The following is a 16,891-nucleotide window of genomic DNA, read 5'->3' as shown; positions in this document are numbered from 1 at the left end:
GTTTTTGTTTAATAAATTGCAACAAATATTACTTTAAAGTCTCTTTGACTTTTTTCTTCACCGAAAACTGTTGACGACTTAAAAGACATAATAATAAAAAAAAGTTTGCACATCTGTGAATTTGCATTTTATTTATTAAAAAACTCAACACATTAATGTTGAGACAATAAATGCACTTGATTTCCATCAAAACTACAAGTCTGTCTAGATTTTAAGAGTTCCCTGAAGAATGATCTGTGCTTGACCAATGATGTCCAGTCGGCCGTCGTTTCTTATCTCCATCTTTACTTCGCCTCCTCGTCTGGAGCACTGGTAAGCTGGAAAAACAAATATGGCAGAGATGAATGTTTTTTTTTTTTCTGAGCCAAGAGCTTTTGTTAATGCTTCTTGTCTTTAAACATTTGCTTTTAAACTTGTTTATTCATATTAACGTCCTTTTCAATAGGAATTTTGAATTTATTCCAGTGTGTTTATGATGACATGATGCAGTGAAGGACAAGGAGGCCTTTACCCAACATTTTCTTTTTCTGCAGCTTTTCAGACCAGTAGCCAGCAAGGACTGTATGTGCAGAACCTTTTAGAAATAAAGTAGTGTTATGATGCTTTAATTGGCATTACTATGTATGTAAATGATTTGAGTTTACATGATACACATTTCAAACAGCTTGAATGTTTTGCTGACCAGTGACTGGATCTTCAGGGATCCCAACCCATGGGGCGAAGACACGGGAGTAGAAGTCATATCCAGACCTCTCTGCTCCTTTCAGTGTAATGATGAGACTTTTTATTTTACCAGTGGTTTCGTTTCTCAGAAGAGTCTCTGCTTCTGGTCTCAAAGACATAAGTTCAGACCTGACAACAATTAAGAATTAACAGCAGAATGGAAGGGAAAACCCTTATCAAATATGTAGTAGATGGAGAACTTTCTCTTTCACTGACTGAATGTTGTACTGAAACATGTTTTAAAGTGTCACACAATCTGCAATAGATTAATTTTTCTCTGCAAAGTTGTTTTCCTATTTAATGCCCATAACACAATGCCACCATCAATGTAATTTTCATTCTTGTTGTTTTTAGAAAAGCCTAAGAGAAGACTCCAGCAGTACCTGTCGCAAGTGTCAGCCAGACGAACCATCAGTTTCTTTGTGGTTGGACTGTAACACACTTCATGAATGGGTAAGTCTCCTACAGCAGCCTAAAGATGTTCAACAAAGTGACACAATGCTATTTTATACTTGTTTCATATTAAAAACAGAATTAGTACCTGGCAGTGTTACCTTCAAAAGATCCTTGATTTCATGTTGGTCCTTCAAATAAAAAATAAACTCAAATTCAGAGCAAGAAACACTACTTGATTAATTATGAGAGACTGTATAAGTTTTGTTTAAGAAAGGGTGCATGAGGTGGTCATACCTGGGGGTTTGGTTTGTTTAATGGGAAGTCCATTATTAGATATTCTTCATGTTGACGCACATAAAGCTCCCCACTCAAAGTCTCAAACACCAGTACGGGGTTGACATTTTCTGTGTGATGATATTGTGCTTTTAGAATAATCACAGTTTTTTCTTTTTGATAAAATATTAATGTAAGAACTAGCGTTTCATACTTTTCAGGTAAAAGAGCACTGCTGCTGAGGCCAGTGTTGCATGTCCACATAGTGGAACCTCACTTTTGGGAGAGAACCAGCGTAATCCAAACCTTGCACCTTTCAAAATATATCAAATAATTCTACAACAAATCATAGGTTTCTTTGTGTGTATAATAAAGAAAGAAATAGCTTTCCACTAATTGGAACTATTGTTGATACTAAAATGCACTTAGAAGTACTAGAGACATATGTTAATCAGACCTGAGGAAAAGTCCATAGAATCCCGTTTTGTGATGAAAGCTGTCTCTGATATATTCATCTCAGCAGCAATGCTCTGATAAAGATCATCTCGCAGATCCTAAATGAATTACAGAGAAACATTTTATAATATTATATTTATATATATATATATGTATAGTGCTGACACTTTTAGATTTTATAACCGTTAATAACTAATCTATGCACTGTGAAGATAACGTATGTACAAGACTGTCTTGTGCAATGTAATACTTACATTTTCTATGAGACATATTGCAGCAGGATTACCTTTGAAAGGCACATTGGTAAAAGCATCAACGGTAAATATTGGAATCTCCATTGATTACAGCTCTTCAGCTCTCTAGGGTTTTTTTTCCTTGCACCTTTTCAGTATTTTTAGAGCAATATTTGAAATCAAGTTGGACTTTGACCCTAATGTTGTAAAGGCTTACTTTAAAGGTACAGACCCAAGATTTCAAACTTTTTACTGTCATGTGATCTGTAAAACAGAGTGGACGAGATTCTAATGCTTGTGTGTGTGTGTGTGTGTGTGTGTGTGTGTGTGTGTGTGTGTGTGTGTGTGTGTGTGTGTGTGTGTGTGTGTGTGTGTGTGTGTGTGTGTGTGTGTATATATATATATATCTTAACACATTAATGCATTTGCTTGTTCACCTTTTGGTATTTTCTTGTAAATACTTTTTATTGTCTTTGAGAATGAGTAAACTTGACAGTCAAAAATCAGTTGCTTTAGTTTCTCCCTTTGACTAACCCTGGTTTGCTACATCCTGTATCTTTATCAGAAGATCTACCCTTAGTTGCCCAACAGACAATTTTATTAATATTCTCCAATAAAATGTATAAAACATCCATTGAGATTTACAAATCAAATCATTTTTGTTTTGTTATTTGCTCATTCAGTAAATGAAACATCAGCTTGCAGATCTTTGAGAAACAAAATGGACTTATTTCTATTAAGCTATTAACACATACAGTGAGGTTTTGCAGGTTGTTTAGATTTTAAGAGTTCCCTGAAGAATTATTTGTGCCCGACCACTGATGTTGACTCGACCATCATCTCTAACCTCCAGCCCCAGCTCTCCCCCACGCCTGGAGCACTGGTAGGCTGAGAAAAAAACAAAAACAAATAAGGATTATTATTATTATTCTGCATTTGATTTAAGCCTTTTGAGAAAAACTGTTTAATTAATTCATTTATGTGAACTAATGTCATTATCATCTTTTGACAGGAAGGAAAGAGAAAAAAAGCCTTTACCTAACAGTTTATTTTTGCTCAGCTTTTCAGACCAGTAGGAAGCAAGAACTGTATGCGCAGACCCTTTAAAAAATAATTATTCATCTTTTAAAGCATGAAACAAATTCAAATGAAATGTATGATGACTAGTTGTGCATTTGCATTTATAAACCATTTTAATTTATGGTTTTACATTAAAATGTGGAAACTGCTACAGATTTCTCCTCATGTATTGCAGGTTGCTGCATTTTGATAATTATGTGATGATTTGAGCTCACCACAGACTGGATCTTCAGGGATCCCAAACCAAGGAGAAAAGTAACGGGAATAGAAGTCATATTCAGGTTGTGCGGTCGGAGCTCCCTTTATTGTAACAATGACACCTTTAATTTTCCCAGTGGATTCATTTTTCAGCAGATCTTCTCCTTCAGGCTTCAAAGATGTAAGTTCAGATCTACCAACAACAAACAGTCAACAACCTTGCATGTTCTAGATACAAATGTACTTGACATAAAATTAGCTTTTTTTGCTTTTCTGCTTTTTGCTTTGACCTAATTGTTTCTCTCTTGACTTTTTTCATCTCATTTAATATCCACAAATACAGTGAATATAATGCCATCCTCAGTATAATTTTCTTCTTTGTTATATTCAGTCTCTAAAGGTCCAGCAGTACCTGTCGCAAGTGTCAGCCAGACGAATCAACAGTTTCCTTGTTGTTGGACTGTAGCACACATCCTGAATTGGTATGTCTCCTACCACAGCCTAAAAATGCACATATGTTTTCCTTATGTTATTTTAAAAACCCAGAATAATGTTAAATTACTTAATGGCTAACTTACTTTCAGAAGATCCTTGATTTCATGTTGATCCTGCAAATTAAAACATACAAAACTCAGACCAAGAAACACTACTTGATTGAATCATGAGAGACTGTATGAGTTTAGTTGAAGAAAGGGTCCACAGACATGTTTTGGTCATACCTGAGGGTTTGGTTTGTTTAATGGAAAGTCCATTATTATAGATTCTTCATGCTGGCGCACATAAAGCTCCCCACTCAAAGTCTCAAACACTATTACAGGGTTGACGTTTTCTGTGTGATGATATTGTGCTTTTAGAATAGTCACAGTCCAGTGTCTTTGGTAAAGATTAATGTAAGAATTAATGATTAGATTGATGTAAGCGTTTCTTACTTTTCAGGTAAAAGAGCACTGCTGCTGAGGCCAGTGTTGCATGTCCACATAGTGGAACCTCACTTTTGGGGGTAAACCAGCGTAATCCAAACCTTGCACCTTTTAAAATATATAAAATAATTTTACAGCAAATCATAGGGTTTGTCTGTGTATAATACAAAATAAAAAGCTTTTCACTAAGTGGAACTGTAGAAACTAAAAGGCACTTATAAATAAGCAGACATATGTAAAACAGACCTGAAGAAAAATCCATTGAATTTAGTTTCGTGATGAAAGCTGTCTCTGATATATTCATTTCAGCAGCAATGCTCTGATAAAGATCATCTCGCAGCTCCTAAATGTATTACAGAGAAACATTTTATTTTTATGAAGTGCCAACACTTTTAGATTTTATTACCATGAATAACTAATCTATACACTGTGAAGATAACATATGTAGAAGAATGTGTTGTGCAGTGTAATACTTACATTCTCTATGAGACATACTGCAGCAGGATTACCTTTGAAAGGCACATTGGTAAAAGCATCAACAGTAAATATTGGAATCTCCATTGATTACAGCTTTTTTTTTACTGCACCTTTAAGTATTTTTAGAGCATCGGGTCTATTTGAAATCAAGTTCGAGCGACAGCCCTATTTGAAATCAAGTTAGACTTTGACCCTATTGGTGTGACAGCTCACTTTAAAGGTACAGACTCTTAATTTTTAAGCATATAAAGATATTGTAGGGAATTGTGTGCTTCTAATTTTATAACAATAGTGTGGACAGGACCCTTTCTGTTCTTACATGACAGTGCCTCTCTGTATAAGGCAAGGTTCAAATAGAAATGATTGATTCAGTCAGTGTGGCAGAATTTGAAAGCCAAATCCTAATCCCAGCTGAACACCTCTGGTGTAACTTTAAATGCAGACCTTGAGCCAAAAACTCGTCACCAAACACCATGACTTGTACATTTGGGTACAGTCATTTTAGACACTTCCAAAACTGTTGCAACATTTTAATTACATGAATTATGCTTCCAGTTTTATGCTTATCGTTTTTAACACTTTTTATGAGTGTTTGTAGTTGTATTTAAATTCTTGTCCACTAAACAATGTGTTGTGGGCAGTATTAGTCTAGTGTGCATCAATCTGCACAGAAGTAGTAGACATCTGGGAATCTTTGGCATCCTTATTCCAACACACTACGATTTGGGACATACTAATTCTATTTATTGAAACTTGGAAGCCATAACATTTTATTTTCATGAAACAACATGCAATATAATACAACCATTTAAATAATTAATGACCTTTGTTCATTAAATGCATTATTTTAACATAAGGCATGGGGTCACATAATACAATAAAATTACAATACATTACAATAAAAGCATATTTCCTGCAATAAAATGTAGAACACATCCATTCAGATTTAAAGACTTTTGAAACCAAATCACTTTTATTGTGTATTTTCTCATTAAGTGAACGAAACATCAGTTTGCAGATCTTTAAGAAAGAAAATGGACTTGAAGCTATTTAAACATTCAGTGAGGGTTTTGCAGGTTGTCTAGATTTTAAGAGTTCCCTGAAGAATGATCTGTGCCCGACCACTGATGTTGACTCGACCATCATCTCTAACCTCCAGCCCCAGCTCTCCCCCACGCCTGGAGCACTGGTAGGCTGGAAAAAAACAAATATTGAAGAGATTATTACCTAACTAATGTCATTATAAATTTTCTTTGATTCTCCAGTGCAGAAAAGAAAACAAAAAGCCTTTACCTAACAGTTTCTTTTTGCTCAGCTTTTCAGACCAGTAGGCGGCAAGAACTGTATGCGCAGACCCTTTAAGAAATAATTATTCATCTTTTAAAGCATGAAATAAATTCATATGAAATTTTTGATGACTCTAGTCGTGCATTTGCATTTATAAACAATTTTAATTTATGGCTTTACATTAAAATGTGGAAACTGCTACAGATTTCTCCTCATGTATTGCAGGTTGCTGCATTTTGATAATTATGTGATGATTTGAGCTCACCACAGACTGGATCTTCAAGGACACCAAGCCAAGGATCAAAGAAACGGGAATAGAAGTCATATCCAGGTTGTGCGGTCGGAGCTCCCTTCATTGTAACAATGACACCTTTAATTTTCCCAGTGGATTCATTTTTCAGCAGAGCTTCTTCTTCAGGCTTCAAAGATGTAAGTGCAGATCTACCAACAACAAACAAGTCAACAACCTTGCATAATGTTCTAGATACAACAAAAAATAGCCTTTTTGGACAACATTACCAACATACTATTAATTCTAGTCTCTTTACTGTTGCTTTAATAATGTACTTGAAATAAAATTTGCAATAGATTCTCTCTTTTTGTTTTGAACTAGTTGTCTTCTGTTTCTGTCTTGACATTATTCGTCTCACTTAATATGCACAAATGCAGTGCCATCCTTAATATAATTTTCTTCCTTGATATACTCAGTCTCTAAAGGTCCAGCAGTACCTGTCGCAAGTGTCAGCCAGTCGAATCAACAAATATTCTGTGGTTGGACTGAAGCACACATCCTGAATGGGTACGTCTCCTACTACGGCCTAAAAATACACATAAAAACTTGTTTCTCCTTATTAAAAACCTAACATAATGTTAAATTACTCAATGGCTAACTTACTTTCAAAAGTTCCTTGATTTCATGTTGATCCTGCAAATAAAACATACAAAACTCAATAAATTTAGACCAAAAAAAAAAAAAACACTACTTGATTTAATCATGAGTTGTGTTGAAGAAAGGGTCCACAAGGTGTGTTTTGGTCATACCTGGGGGTTTGGTTTGTTTAAGTGAAAGTCCATTATTATAGATTCTTCATCCTGACGCACATAAAGCTCCCCACTCAAAGTCTCAAACGCCAGTACAGGGTTGACATTTTCTGTGTGATGATATTGTGCCTTTAGAATAATCACAGTCCAGTGTCTTTGGTAAAAGATTAATATAAGAATTAATGATTAGATTGATGTAAGCATTTCTTACTTTTCAGGTAAAAGAGCACTGCTGCTGAGGCCAGTGTTGCATGTCCACACAGTTTAACCTCACATTTGGGGGTAAACCAGCGTAATCCAAACCTCGCACCTTTCAAAATATATCAAATAATTTTACAACAAATCATAGGGGTTTTGTAAAATATAAAATAAGGAAAGAAAATTTAAGTGTGTATAATAAAGAAAGAAATAGCTTTCCACTAAGACGTGCAACTGTTGTAGATACTAAAATGCACTTTTAGAGCAGACATATGTTAATCAGACCTGAAGAAAAATCCATAGAATCCCGTTTTGTGATGAAAGCTGTCTCTGATAAATTCATCTCCGCAGCAATGCTCTGATAAAGATCATCTCGCAGCTCCTAAATGAATTGCAGAGAAATGTTTTATAATATTATAAAGGCAAACACTTTTTAATTTAATTACCATGAATAACTAATCTATACACTGTGAAGATATTGTATGTAAAAGACTGTGTTGTGCAGTGTAATACTTACATTCTCTATGAGACATATTGCAGCAGGATTACCTTTGAAAGGCACATTGGTAAAAGCATCAACAGTAAATATTGGAATCTCCATTGATTACAGCTCTTCAGCTCTCTAGGGTTTTCTTGCACCTTTTAAGTATTTTTAGAGCAACAGGCCTATTTGAAATCAAGTTCGACTTTGACCCTAATGATGTAATAGCTAACTTTAAAGGTACAGACCCAAGATTTTCAAAATGTCTTTTTAGTCGAACTGTGGAGTGAAAAAAATTAATGCTAATATATATTTCTATACTAAACCAGTTGCAGTATTGTTCTTTGTCGATGACGTTTGCATATTCACCTATTGGTATTTTCTTGTAAATGCCTTCTATTGTTTTTGTGTAAACGGTGTAGACTTTATTATACAATCTAAATGAAAGGCAGCTGGTAGCCATCCATCACAGCAGTTGCTGGGATTCCCCTGCATGATGATCTATGTCTGATGAGTGATGTTCAGTCAACCGTCATCTCTCACCTTAGTTTCTCCCTATGACTGTAACCCTGGTTTGCTTTGTCCTGGATTAATATCAGAAGATCTACTCTTAGTCTGCCCAACAGACAATTTTATTAATATTCTGCAATAAAATGTATAAAACATCCATTCAGATTTACAGACTTTTAAAACCAAATCACTTTTATTGTATTTAGGCACACAAGTAACTAAGTTTGCCACAGTTTGCAGATGTTTGAGAAACAAAATGGACTTATTTCTATTAAGCTATTAACACATTCAGTGAGGGTTTTGCAGGTTGTTTAGATTTTAAGAGTTCCCTGAAGAATGATCTGTGCCCGACCACTGATGTTGACTCGACCATCATCTCTAACCTCCAGCCCCAGCTCTCCCCTACGCCTGGAGCACTGGTAGGCTGGAAAAATAAATATAGAAGAGATTATTACCTTATTGTGGATTTTATTTAAGCTTTTTGAGAAATCTGTTTAATTAAATCATTCATGTGAACTAATGTCATTATGAAGTTCCTTTGATTCTCCAGAGCAGGGAAAAAAAAAAAAGCCTTTACCCAACAGTTTCTTTTTGCTCAGCTTTTCAGACCAGTAGGAAGCAAGAACTGTATGTGCAGACCCTTTAAGAAATAATTATTCATCTTTTAAAGCATGAAACAAATTCATATTAAATGTATGATGACTCTAGTTGTGCATGTGGAAACTGCTACAGATTTCTCCTCATGTATTGCAGGTTGCTGCATTTTGATAATTATGTGATGATTTGAGCTCACCACAGACTGGATCTTCAAGGACTCCAAGCCAAGGAGAAAAGTAACGGGAATAGAAGTCATATTCAGGTTGTGCGGTCGGAGCTCCCTTCATTGTAACAATGACACCTTTAATCTTCCCAGTGGATTCATTTTTCAGCAGAGCTTCTGCTTCAGGCTTCAAAGATGTAAGTGCAGATCAACCAACAACAAACAGTCAACAACCTTGCATAATGTTCTAGATACAACAATAAACTGCCTTTTTGGACAATATTACCAACATACTAGGGTAAGTGTACCCAAAATGTAAGTTTATGTGTTATTTAAAGATATTGACATGGTTTATGAGACAAATCAATTTTTGACAACATCAAAGTTTTTGGGTGTCTTTGCATGAGGTACACTGAGACAGCATGCACATAAGTAGAGCTAACTCAACATTGCCGAATGTTTTTGGTATGCAATAAAAAAATGTCAGGGAATTAACAAATCACTGTATTGGTTAAAATAATGATTAGCATAAAATATGATTTTCCCTTTTTTTAATTTGACTTTAAAGTTGAAAGTGGGCTTAAATGGTACACTTAGTCTATTAATTCTAGTCTCTTGACTCTTGCTTTAAAAATGTACTTGTAAATGTAAATTTGCAATAGATTCTCTTTGCTTTGAGCTAGTTGTCTTCTGTTTCTCTCTTGACAATATTCGTTTCACTTAATATCCACAAATACAAAGCCATCCTCGGTATAATTTTCTTCTTTGTTATGTTTAGCCTCTGAATGTCCAGCAGTACCTGTCGCAAGTGTCAGCCAGACGAATCAACAGATTCCTTGTGGTTGGACTGAAGCACACATCCTGAATGGGTACGTCTCCTACTACGGCCTAAAAATGCACATAAAAGCTTGTTTTACCTTATGTCATATTAAAAACATAATCTTAAATTACTCACTGGCTAACTTACTTTCAAAAGTTCCTTGATTTCATGTTGATCCTGCAAATAAAACATACAAAACTCAATAAATTCAGACCAAGAAACTCTACTTGATTAAACATGAGAGACTATATGAGTTTTGTTGAAGAAAGTGTACACAAGGTGTGTTTTGGTCATACCTGGGGGTTTGGTTTGTTTAATGGGAAGTCCATTATTAGAGATTCTTCATGCTGACGCACATAAAGCGCCCCACTCATAGTCACAAACACCAGTACAGGGTTGACATTTTCTGTGTGATGATATTAATCTTTTACCAAAGACACTAGACTGATTATTCTAAAAGAGCAATCTAAGAATTAATGATTAGATTGATGTAAGCATTTCTTACTTTTCAGGTAAAAGAGCACTGCTGCTGAGGCCAGTGTTGCATGTCCACATAGTGGAACCTCATTTTTGGGGGTAAACCAGCGTAATCCAAACCTTGCACCTTTCAAAATATATCAAATAATTCTACAACAGGTTTTTTGTAATAAATAAAGACATTTAAATGTGTATAATAAAGAAAGAAATGGCTTTCCACTAAGACGTGCAACTATTGTTGATACTAAAATGCACTTAGAAGTACTAGAGACATATGTTAATCAGACCTGAAGAAAAATCCATAGAATCCCGTTTTGTGATGAAAGCAGTTGCTGATAAATTCATCTCCGCAGCAATGCTCTGATAAAGATCATCTCGCAGCTCCTAAATGAATTAAAGAGAAACATTTTATAATATTATAAAGGCAAACACTTTTTAATTTAATTACAATGAATAACTAATCTATACACTGTAAAGATAACATATTTACAAGACTGTGTTGTGCAGTGTAATACTTACATTCTCTATGAGACATATTGCAGCAGGATTACCTTTGAAAGGCAAATTGGTAAAAGCATCAACAGTAAATATTGGAATCTCCATTGATTACAGCTCTTCAGCTCTCTAGGTTTTTTTTCTACACCTTTTAAGTATTTTTAGAGCGACAGGCCTATTTGAAATCAAGTTCGACTTTGACCCTAATGATGTAATAGCTAACTTTAAAGGTACAGACCCAAGATTTTTAAAATGCCTTTTTAGTCGAACTGTGAAGTGAAAAAATGAATGCTAATATATATTTCTATACTAATTCTAAACCAGTTGCAGTATTGTTCTTTGTCGATGACATTTGCATATTCACCTATTGGTATTTTCTTGTAAATGCTTTCTATTGTTTTTGTGTAAACGGTGTAGACTTTATTATACAATCTAAATGAAAGGCAACTGGTAGCCATCCATCACAGCAGTTGCTGGGATTCCCCTGCATGATGATCTATGTCTGATGAGTGATGTTCAGTCAACCGTCATCTCTCACCTTAGTTTCTCCCTATGACTGTAACCCTGGTTTGCTTTGTCCTGGATTAATATCAGAAGATCTACTCTTAGTCTGCCCAACAGACAATTTTATTAATATTCTGCAATAAAATGTATAAAACATCCATTCAGATTTACAGACTTTTAAAACCAAATCACTTTTATTGTATTTAGGCACACAAGTAACTAAGTTTGCCACAGTTTGCAGATGTTTGAGAAACAAAATGGACTTATTTCTATTAAGCTATTAACACATTCAGTGAGGTTTTGCAGGTTGTTTAGATTTTAAGAGTTCCCTGAAGAATGATCTGTGCCCGACCACTGATGTTGACTCGACCATCATCTCTAACCTCCAGCCCCAGCTCTCCCCCACGCCTGGAGCACTGGTAGGCTAAAAAAAAAAAAATCAAATAGGTACTTTATTCTGCATTTTATTTAAGACTTTTGGGAAAACTGTTTAATTCATTCATGTGAACTAATGTAATAATGAATTTCTTTACCCAACATTTTCTTTTTGTTCTGCTTTTCAGACCAGTAGCCAGCAAGAACTGTATGCGCAGACCCTTTTGAGAAATAATCATTAGTTTGTAGGAAATTAATTCATGTGTGATCCTGGATCACAAAACCAGTCTTAAGTACCACGGGTATATTTGTAGCAATAGCCAGCAATAAATTGTATGGTTCAAAATGATCAATTTTTCTTTTATGCCAAAAAATCATTAGGATGTTAAGTGAAGATCATGTTCCATGCGGATATTTTGAAAATTTCCTACTGAAAATATATCAAAACTTGATTTTTGTTTAGTTATATGAATTGCTAAGAACTTCATTTGCACAACTTTAATAGCGATTTCTCAATATTTTAGATTTTTTTTTTTTTTATCTCAGATTCCAGATTTTCAAATATTGTTCTATCCAAACAAACCATACATGAATTAAAAGCTTATGTATTCAGCTTTCAGATGATGTATTAATCTCAATTAAAAAAAATTGACCCTCATGACTGGTTTTGTGGTCCAGGGTTCACATATGATCACTATAATTGTGCATTTACATTTATAACCTGTCGGAATTCATGGCTTTACATTAACATGTGGAAACTTCTAGATTTCTCCTCATGTATTGCAGGTTGCTGCATTTTGATAATTATGTGATGATTTGAGCTCACCACAGACTGGATCTTCAAGGACCCCAACCCAAGGAGAAAAGTAACGGGAATAGAAGTCATATTCAGGTTGTGCGGTCGGAGCTCCCTTCATTGTAACAATGACACCTTTAATTTTCCCAGTGGATTCATTTTTCAGCAGATCTTCTGCTTCAGGCTTCAAAGATGTAAGTTCAGATCTACCAACAACAAACAGTCAACAACCTTGCATAGTGATCTAGATAAAAAAAAATAAACTGCCTTTTGGACAATATTACCAACATACTATTAATTCTGCTTGTTGCTTTAAAAATGTACTTGACATAACATTTGCAATGGATTCACTTTTATGCAGCTCATAAGGGGACATTTTATATTAGTCCTATAGTTGCAGCATGAAAGACTTTTTATTCCTGTAACATATTATGTAACAGTTATACATTTTATCTAGCAATTCTGACTTTTTTCTCGCAAATGCAAGTTTATATCTCCTAGATTGGACTTTATAACTCAATTTAACTCACCAATTGCGAATTTGTCAATTCTAAAGTCAGTAAATTGTTATTCTTCACCGCTTTTTTTCCTTCTCCTAAAATGGTCTGAGTTCCTGGTTCTATGAAGCCCCTCCCTCAGAAATTCGCAATGGGCTCAGATTGGTTAGTTGTCCCAGCACATTGTTCGGAAACGTCACGCCCTTTACCATTATGGTATTTGCTTGTGCTTTGGTGTATTGTAAACAATGGCGCCAATACTGCCTTACCAATTTAAGGCCGAATCAGACCCAAAGGTTTATACACGATGCTGCTCAAACAGCAACATTACACACTAACTAAAGTTAAAACGGGTGAAATCATAATTAATGACCCATTTAATATCCACAAATACAATGCTAACCTCAGTATACTTTTCTTCCTTGTTATATTCAGCATCTGAATGTCCAGCAGTACCTGTCGCAAGTGTCAGCCAGACGAATCAACAGATTCCTTGTGGTTGGATTGAAGCACACATCCTGAATGGGTACGTCTCCTACTATGGCCTGAAAATGCGCATAAAAGCTTGTTTTTCCTTATGTCATATTAAAAACCTAACCAAATGGTAAATTACACCTTGCCTAACTTACTTTCAAAAGATCCTTGATTTCATGTTGATCCTGCAAATAAAACATCCAAAACTCAATGAACTCAGACCAAGAAACGCTACTTGATTAATCATGTTTTGGTCATACCTGGGGGTTTGGTGTGTTTAAGGGAAAGTCCATTATTATAGATTCTTCATCCTGGCGCACATAAAGCTCCCCACTCCTAGTCTCGAACACTATTACAGGGTTGACGTTTTCTGTGTGATGATATTGTGCTTTTAGAATAGTCACAGTCTTAATCTTTGGAAAAAGATTAATACAAGAATGTGTGTTTCTTACTTTTCAGGTAAAAGAGCACTGCTGCTGAGGCCAGTGTTGCATGTCCACATAGTGGCATCTCAGTTGTAGGAGTAAACCAGCGTAATCCAAACCTTGCACCTTACAAAATATATCAAAAGCAAATGCAGACATGCAAATCAGAGTTGAGTATTTCAGCATGTATCTCAGCAGCAGAATACCTGAGGAGAAATCCATAGAATTCTTTCTTGTAATGAAAGCTGTCTCTGATATATTCATCTCAGCAGCAATGCTCTGACAAAGATCGTCTCGCAGCTCCTAAATGTATTACAGAGAAACATTTCATATTCTAATCTTCATAGTGACTAACATACAATAACAACATAAATCAGTCTGCAGTGTAATACTTACATTCTCTATAAGACAAACTGCAGCAGGATTCCCTTTGAAAGGTATATTAGTAAAAGAATCAACAGTAAATATTGGAATCTCCATTGCTTCTACTAGAGCATAAAACAGCTGTAACAAGTTTAGCGTGACGTTTAGCAAATCATAGTCCAGTGCTTTGAATGACTCTATGTGCCTCCCAGCATATGATCCAAACTTAGACTGTCAGCTCTGCTGATCCTGTCTATAAATACTTTGGCAGGCAATGTATTCAGCAGCATTTAGTTTAAAGGAACACTCCACTTTTTTTGGAAATAGGCTCATTCTCCAACTCCCCCCGAGTTAATAAGTTGATTTTTTACCGTTTTGAAATCCATTCAGCCGATCTCCTGTTCTGGCGATATCACTTTTAGCATAGCTTAGCATAGATCATTGAATCCTATTAGACCAGTAGCATCGCGTTCAAAAATGTCCAACGAGTTTCCATATTTGTTGTATTTAAAACTTGACTCTTCTGTAGCTATATCGTGTACTAAGACCCGTGGAAATGCAAAGCTGCCAGTTTCTAGTCTGATAAGATTAGGAACTACACTTCCATTCCGGCGTAATAGTCAAGGAAGTTTGCTGCCGTAATATGGCCGAATATGCTGCCTTTAAAGGACCACTATACAAAGGTCATAATATGGATTTTTGACCTAACCCTATTTTAATGTTACTTGAGCTTATGTTGTTAAAAAAAAAATTCCATTAAAAAAAAATAAAAGTCGGCGCCGATAGCCTCATGAGCAGTGTGTTGTCATTGCTTGCACCATTGCGCTTTGGGCATTGCGTGTTCGAGTCCCAGCTCGCGGACCTTTTCCTGATTTCCCGCCCCCCTCTCTCTTTCACTTCATTTCCTGTCTCACCACTTTGCTATCAATAAAAGGCAAAAATGGCAAAAAAAAAACATTTAGTATTTTCAACCCTCATTCTGTCCTTCTCTGTTAAATTAGATCTATAACATATTGTTAAAATTTCTCATTGGTAGTGTAAAAAACACCCTTTTTACTAAAAATAATAAAGTCAAAATGGGCTCTGCACAAATTAGCCCATTCTGTTGCATGTGAGTCTTCTGACAACATAATCAAAATAAAAAGGTAATTTCCAGACAAAGCATTATGAGATAATTTACTTACCATTTGTGATGCAGCTGCAATCAGATCTAGTACCGCTTCATCTTTCAACAAATGTTTCTTTGTGGACTCTTACTGATACAGTGCCTTGTTTACCAAACGACATGCTCCAAAGTCCGAACAATCCTGACACAATCTGGGATGCTATTAAAAATAAACTAACCACTTGTTCCCTAGACTGGGGTAGTTCTGATATCTGTATCAAGACGCATCACAGCAAACAGTCTTTCACTCCTTTTGTCCAATTGACAACAGATTTAAGCGCATGGACTGTGTGAGAAAGCAAACATGTATTTGTATACTGTATCCAGTGTAGACAAGATAGTGGCAGTGATTGTAATTTCTAGGTAGGTTTATAAAATATGTGATTCCTTTTGAAGAAAACAAATAAAAAAGAAAAACCTCCCTTTGCTCAGTTGCACGTGATCTTAAAATCTAATTTTGGTGGTGACTTGCACCAAATGTAATCACACAAGTGAGTGGAAATATAAAGTTCTCAGGAGATTTCACTCAAAGACCTGACACCTTAAACTGTTTTAACGGTGAGTAAGCTAGTATGCTAATGCTTCATGTAAAGGGTTTGAAGTTACATCATGGTTTGGTCTGATGTGTTACACTGATGTGCGGCCATATTGAAGATACTTGGATGTAAACGACTGCACGGTTAATGTATACTGAATATGTTGTTTTGCTAATTTATGCTGTCCAAACCACAGAAAAAAATGTGTGGAAGCTGTTAAATCACATAGAGAAGGACTCAGTAAGCAGGAAAGGGCCCAATATTTGGACAAACTACAGTTAATAAGTGGTAAAGATATACGTACAAGTAGTATTAAGATATTTGCCTAATATTTCACCTACCTGACAGGAAATGATAAGAACAAACACATGTTGTCTAGATTCTTGCCCTGGAAATCCTGGTTCAGTTTGGCCAACCACAAACCCCTTTTGTTCAAACACTCTTCTCCTTGATTTGCTAACTTTTGTTAGTCTATAGTACTCAATGTTTTTCCCGGTCCGACTGATTAGTACAGCCCAAAACATGACAATAATTGACTATTTTCAGCAGTAATAATTGGCAAATTATGCAACTTTCATTGGGTTCAGTGGCGTTGTTTACATTTAGTGCTACCAGTATGGCATATTAAAGGAGTAGTTCACTTTCAGAACAAAAATGTACAGATAATGTACTCACCCTCTTGTCATCCAAGATGTTCATGTCTTTCTTTCTTCCGTCGTAAGGGAATTATGTTTTTTGAGTAAAACATTTCTGGATTTCTCTCCTTATAATGGTCTTCCATGGCGCCCCTGAGTTTGAACTTCCAAAATGCAGCTTCAAATGGCTCTAAACAATCAAAGCCAAAGAAAGATGTGTCTTATCTAGCAAAACAATGGGTTATTTTATTTTATTTTTTTATTACAATTTATATACTTTTTAACCTCAAATGCTC

The 16,891-nt window shown here is 35.4% G+C and overlaps 5 protein-coding genes across 5 annotated transcripts; all 5 read right to left on the bottom strand.

The window, feature by feature from the left end:
* Positions 1-116: 116 nt before the first annotated feature.
* Positions 117-2,354, bottom strand: LOC141325380 (phenazine biosynthesis-like domain-containing protein). The gene is made up of 9 exons (XM_073833998.1): positions 2,103-2,354; positions 1,850-1,946; positions 1,607-1,705; positions 1,414-1,523; positions 1,278-1,307; positions 1,107-1,195; positions 683-852; positions 512-574; positions 117-317 (listed from the first exon to the last, which is right to left on the bottom strand). The coding sequence occupies exons 1-9, from the start codon at positions 2,184-2,186 to the stop codon at positions 205-207; spliced, it is 855 nt and encodes a 284-aa protein (XP_073690099.1). The 5' UTR covers positions 2,187-2,354; the 3' UTR covers positions 117-204.
* Positions 2,355-2,560: 206 nt separating this feature from the next.
* LOC141325377 (phenazine biosynthesis-like domain-containing protein) lies at positions 2,561-4,907 on the bottom strand. The gene is made up of 9 exons (XM_073833994.1): positions 4,757-4,907; positions 4,526-4,622; positions 4,289-4,387; positions 4,079-4,188; positions 3,938-3,967; positions 3,772-3,860; positions 3,377-3,552; positions 3,120-3,182; positions 2,561-2,969 (listed from the first exon to the last, which is right to left on the bottom strand). Exons 1-9 carry the CDS (start codon positions 4,838-4,840, stop codon positions 2,857-2,859), a joined length of 861 nt encoding a protein of 286 aa, XP_073690095.1. The 5' UTR covers positions 4,841-4,907; the 3' UTR covers positions 2,561-2,856.
* A 794-nt stretch (positions 4,908-5,701) lies between these two features.
* Positions 5,702-8,032, bottom strand: LOC141325378 (phenazine biosynthesis-like domain-containing protein). Its single transcript, XM_073833996.1, has 9 exons — positions 7,800-8,032; positions 7,568-7,664; positions 7,296-7,394; positions 7,085-7,194; positions 6,939-6,968; positions 6,773-6,861; positions 6,309-6,484; positions 6,050-6,112; positions 5,702-5,950 (listed from the first exon to the last, which is right to left on the bottom strand). The coding sequence occupies exons 1-9, from the start codon at positions 7,881-7,883 to the stop codon at positions 5,838-5,840; spliced, it is 861 nt and encodes a 286-aa protein (XP_073690097.1). The 5' UTR covers positions 7,884-8,032; the 3' UTR covers positions 5,702-5,837.
* A 531-nt stretch (positions 8,033-8,563) lies between these two features.
* On the bottom strand, positions 8,564-11,367 carry LOC141325381 (phenazine biosynthesis-like domain-containing protein). Its single transcript, XM_073833999.1, has 9 exons — positions 10,850-11,367; positions 10,618-10,714; positions 10,359-10,457; positions 10,150-10,259; positions 10,001-10,030; positions 9,821-9,921; positions 9,067-9,230; positions 8,851-8,913; positions 8,564-8,697 (listed from the first exon to the last, which is right to left on the bottom strand). The coding sequence occupies exons 1-9, from the start codon at positions 10,931-10,933 to the stop codon at positions 8,585-8,587; spliced, it is 861 nt and encodes a 286-aa protein (XP_073690100.1). The 5' UTR covers positions 10,934-11,367; the 3' UTR covers positions 8,564-8,584.
* Positions 11,368-11,501: 134 nt separating this feature from the next.
* Positions 11,502-14,465, bottom strand: LOC141325379 (phenazine biosynthesis-like domain-containing protein). Its single transcript, XM_073833997.1, has 9 exons — positions 14,293-14,465; positions 14,103-14,199; positions 13,924-14,022; positions 13,732-13,841; positions 13,627-13,656; positions 13,454-13,542; positions 12,531-12,706; positions 11,863-11,925; positions 11,502-11,753 (listed from the first exon to the last, which is right to left on the bottom strand). Exons 1-9 carry the CDS (start codon positions 14,374-14,376, stop codon positions 11,641-11,643), a joined length of 861 nt encoding a protein of 286 aa, XP_073690098.1. The 5' UTR covers positions 14,377-14,465; the 3' UTR covers positions 11,502-11,640.
* Positions 14,466-16,891: the final 2,426 nt, after the last annotated feature.

Source organism: Garra rufa, chromosome 2 (genome assembly GCF_049309525.1).
Source record: "Garra rufa chromosome 2, GarRuf1.0, whole genome shotgun sequence".
NCBI lineage: Eukaryota > Metazoa > Chordata > Actinopteri > Cypriniformes > Cyprinidae > Garra > Garra rufa.
The sequence above is the reverse complement of the archived record's forward strand: the minus strand, read 5'-3'. Positions and strand labels throughout refer to the sequence as shown.

What these genes read in the sequence shown, in the direction of transcription:
- LOC141325378 (XM_073833996.1), bottom strand. Translation starts at nt 7,883, where the DNA reads ATGGAGATTCCAATATTTACTGTTGATGCTTTTACCAATGTGCCTTTC. An exon ending in TTCTATGGATTTTTCTTCAG is followed by an intron (nt 7,395 to 7,567) that starts GTCTGATTAACA and finishes ATATTTTGAAAG; the next exon opens with GTGCGAGGTTTGGATTACGC. An exon ending in GAGCAAAAAGAAACTGTTAG is followed by an intron (nt 5,951 to 6,049) that starts GTAAAGGCTTTT and finishes GTTTTTTTCCAG; the next exon opens with CCTACCAGTGCTCCAGGCGT.
- LOC141325380 (XM_073833998.1), bottom strand. Translation starts at nt 2,186, where the DNA reads ATGGAGATTCCAATATTTACCGTTGATGCTTTTACCAATGTGCCTTTC. An exon ending in TAAACAAACCAAACCCCCAG is followed by an intron (nt 1,308 to 1,413) that starts GTATGACCACCT and finishes TTTTATTTGAAG; the next exon opens with GACCAACATGAAATCAAGGA. An exon ending in AAATCAAGGATCTTTTGAAG is followed by an intron (nt 1,196 to 1,277) that starts GTAACACTGCCA and finishes GAACATCTTTAG; the next exon opens with GCTGCTGTAGGAGACTTACC.
- LOC141325377 (XM_073833994.1), bottom strand. Translation starts at nt 4,840, where the DNA reads ATGGAGATTCCAATATTTACTGTTGATGCTTTTACCAATGTGCCTTTC. An exon ending in TTCAATGGATTTTTCTTCAG is followed by an intron (nt 4,388 to 4,525) that starts GTCTGTTTTACA and finishes ATATTTTAAAAG; the next exon opens with GTGCAAGGTTTGGATTACGC. An exon ending in TAAACAAACCAAACCCTCAG is followed by an intron (nt 3,968 to 4,078) that starts GTATGACCAAAA and finishes TTTAATTTGCAG; the next exon opens with GATCAACATGAAATCAAGGA.
- LOC141325379 (XM_073833997.1), bottom strand. Translation starts at nt 14,376, where the DNA reads ATGGAGATTCCAATATTTACTGTTGATTCTTTTACTAATATACCTTTC. An exon ending in TTCTATGGATTTCTCCTCAG is followed by an intron (nt 14,023 to 14,102) that starts GTATTCTGCTGC and finishes ATATTTTGTAAG; the next exon opens with GTGCAAGGTTTGGATTACGC. An exon ending in CCTTGAAGATCCAGTCTGTG is followed by an intron (nt 11,926 to 12,530) that starts GTGAGCTCAAAT and finishes ATTTCTCAAAAG; the next exon opens with GGTCTGCGCATACAGTTCTT.
- LOC141325381 (XM_073833999.1), bottom strand. Translation starts at nt 10,933, where the DNA reads ATGGAGATTCCAATATTTACTGTTGATGCTTTTACCAATTTGCCTTTC. An exon ending in TGCGACAGGTACTGCTGGAC is followed by an intron (nt 9,231 to 9,820) that starts ATTCAGAGGCTA and finishes ATCTGCACTTAC; the next exon opens with ATCTTTGAAGCCTGAAGCAG. An exon ending in CCTTGAAGATCCAGTCTGTG is followed by an intron (nt 8,914 to 9,066) that starts GTGAGCTCAAAT and finishes TATTTCTTAAAG; the next exon opens with GGTCTGCACATACAGTTCTT.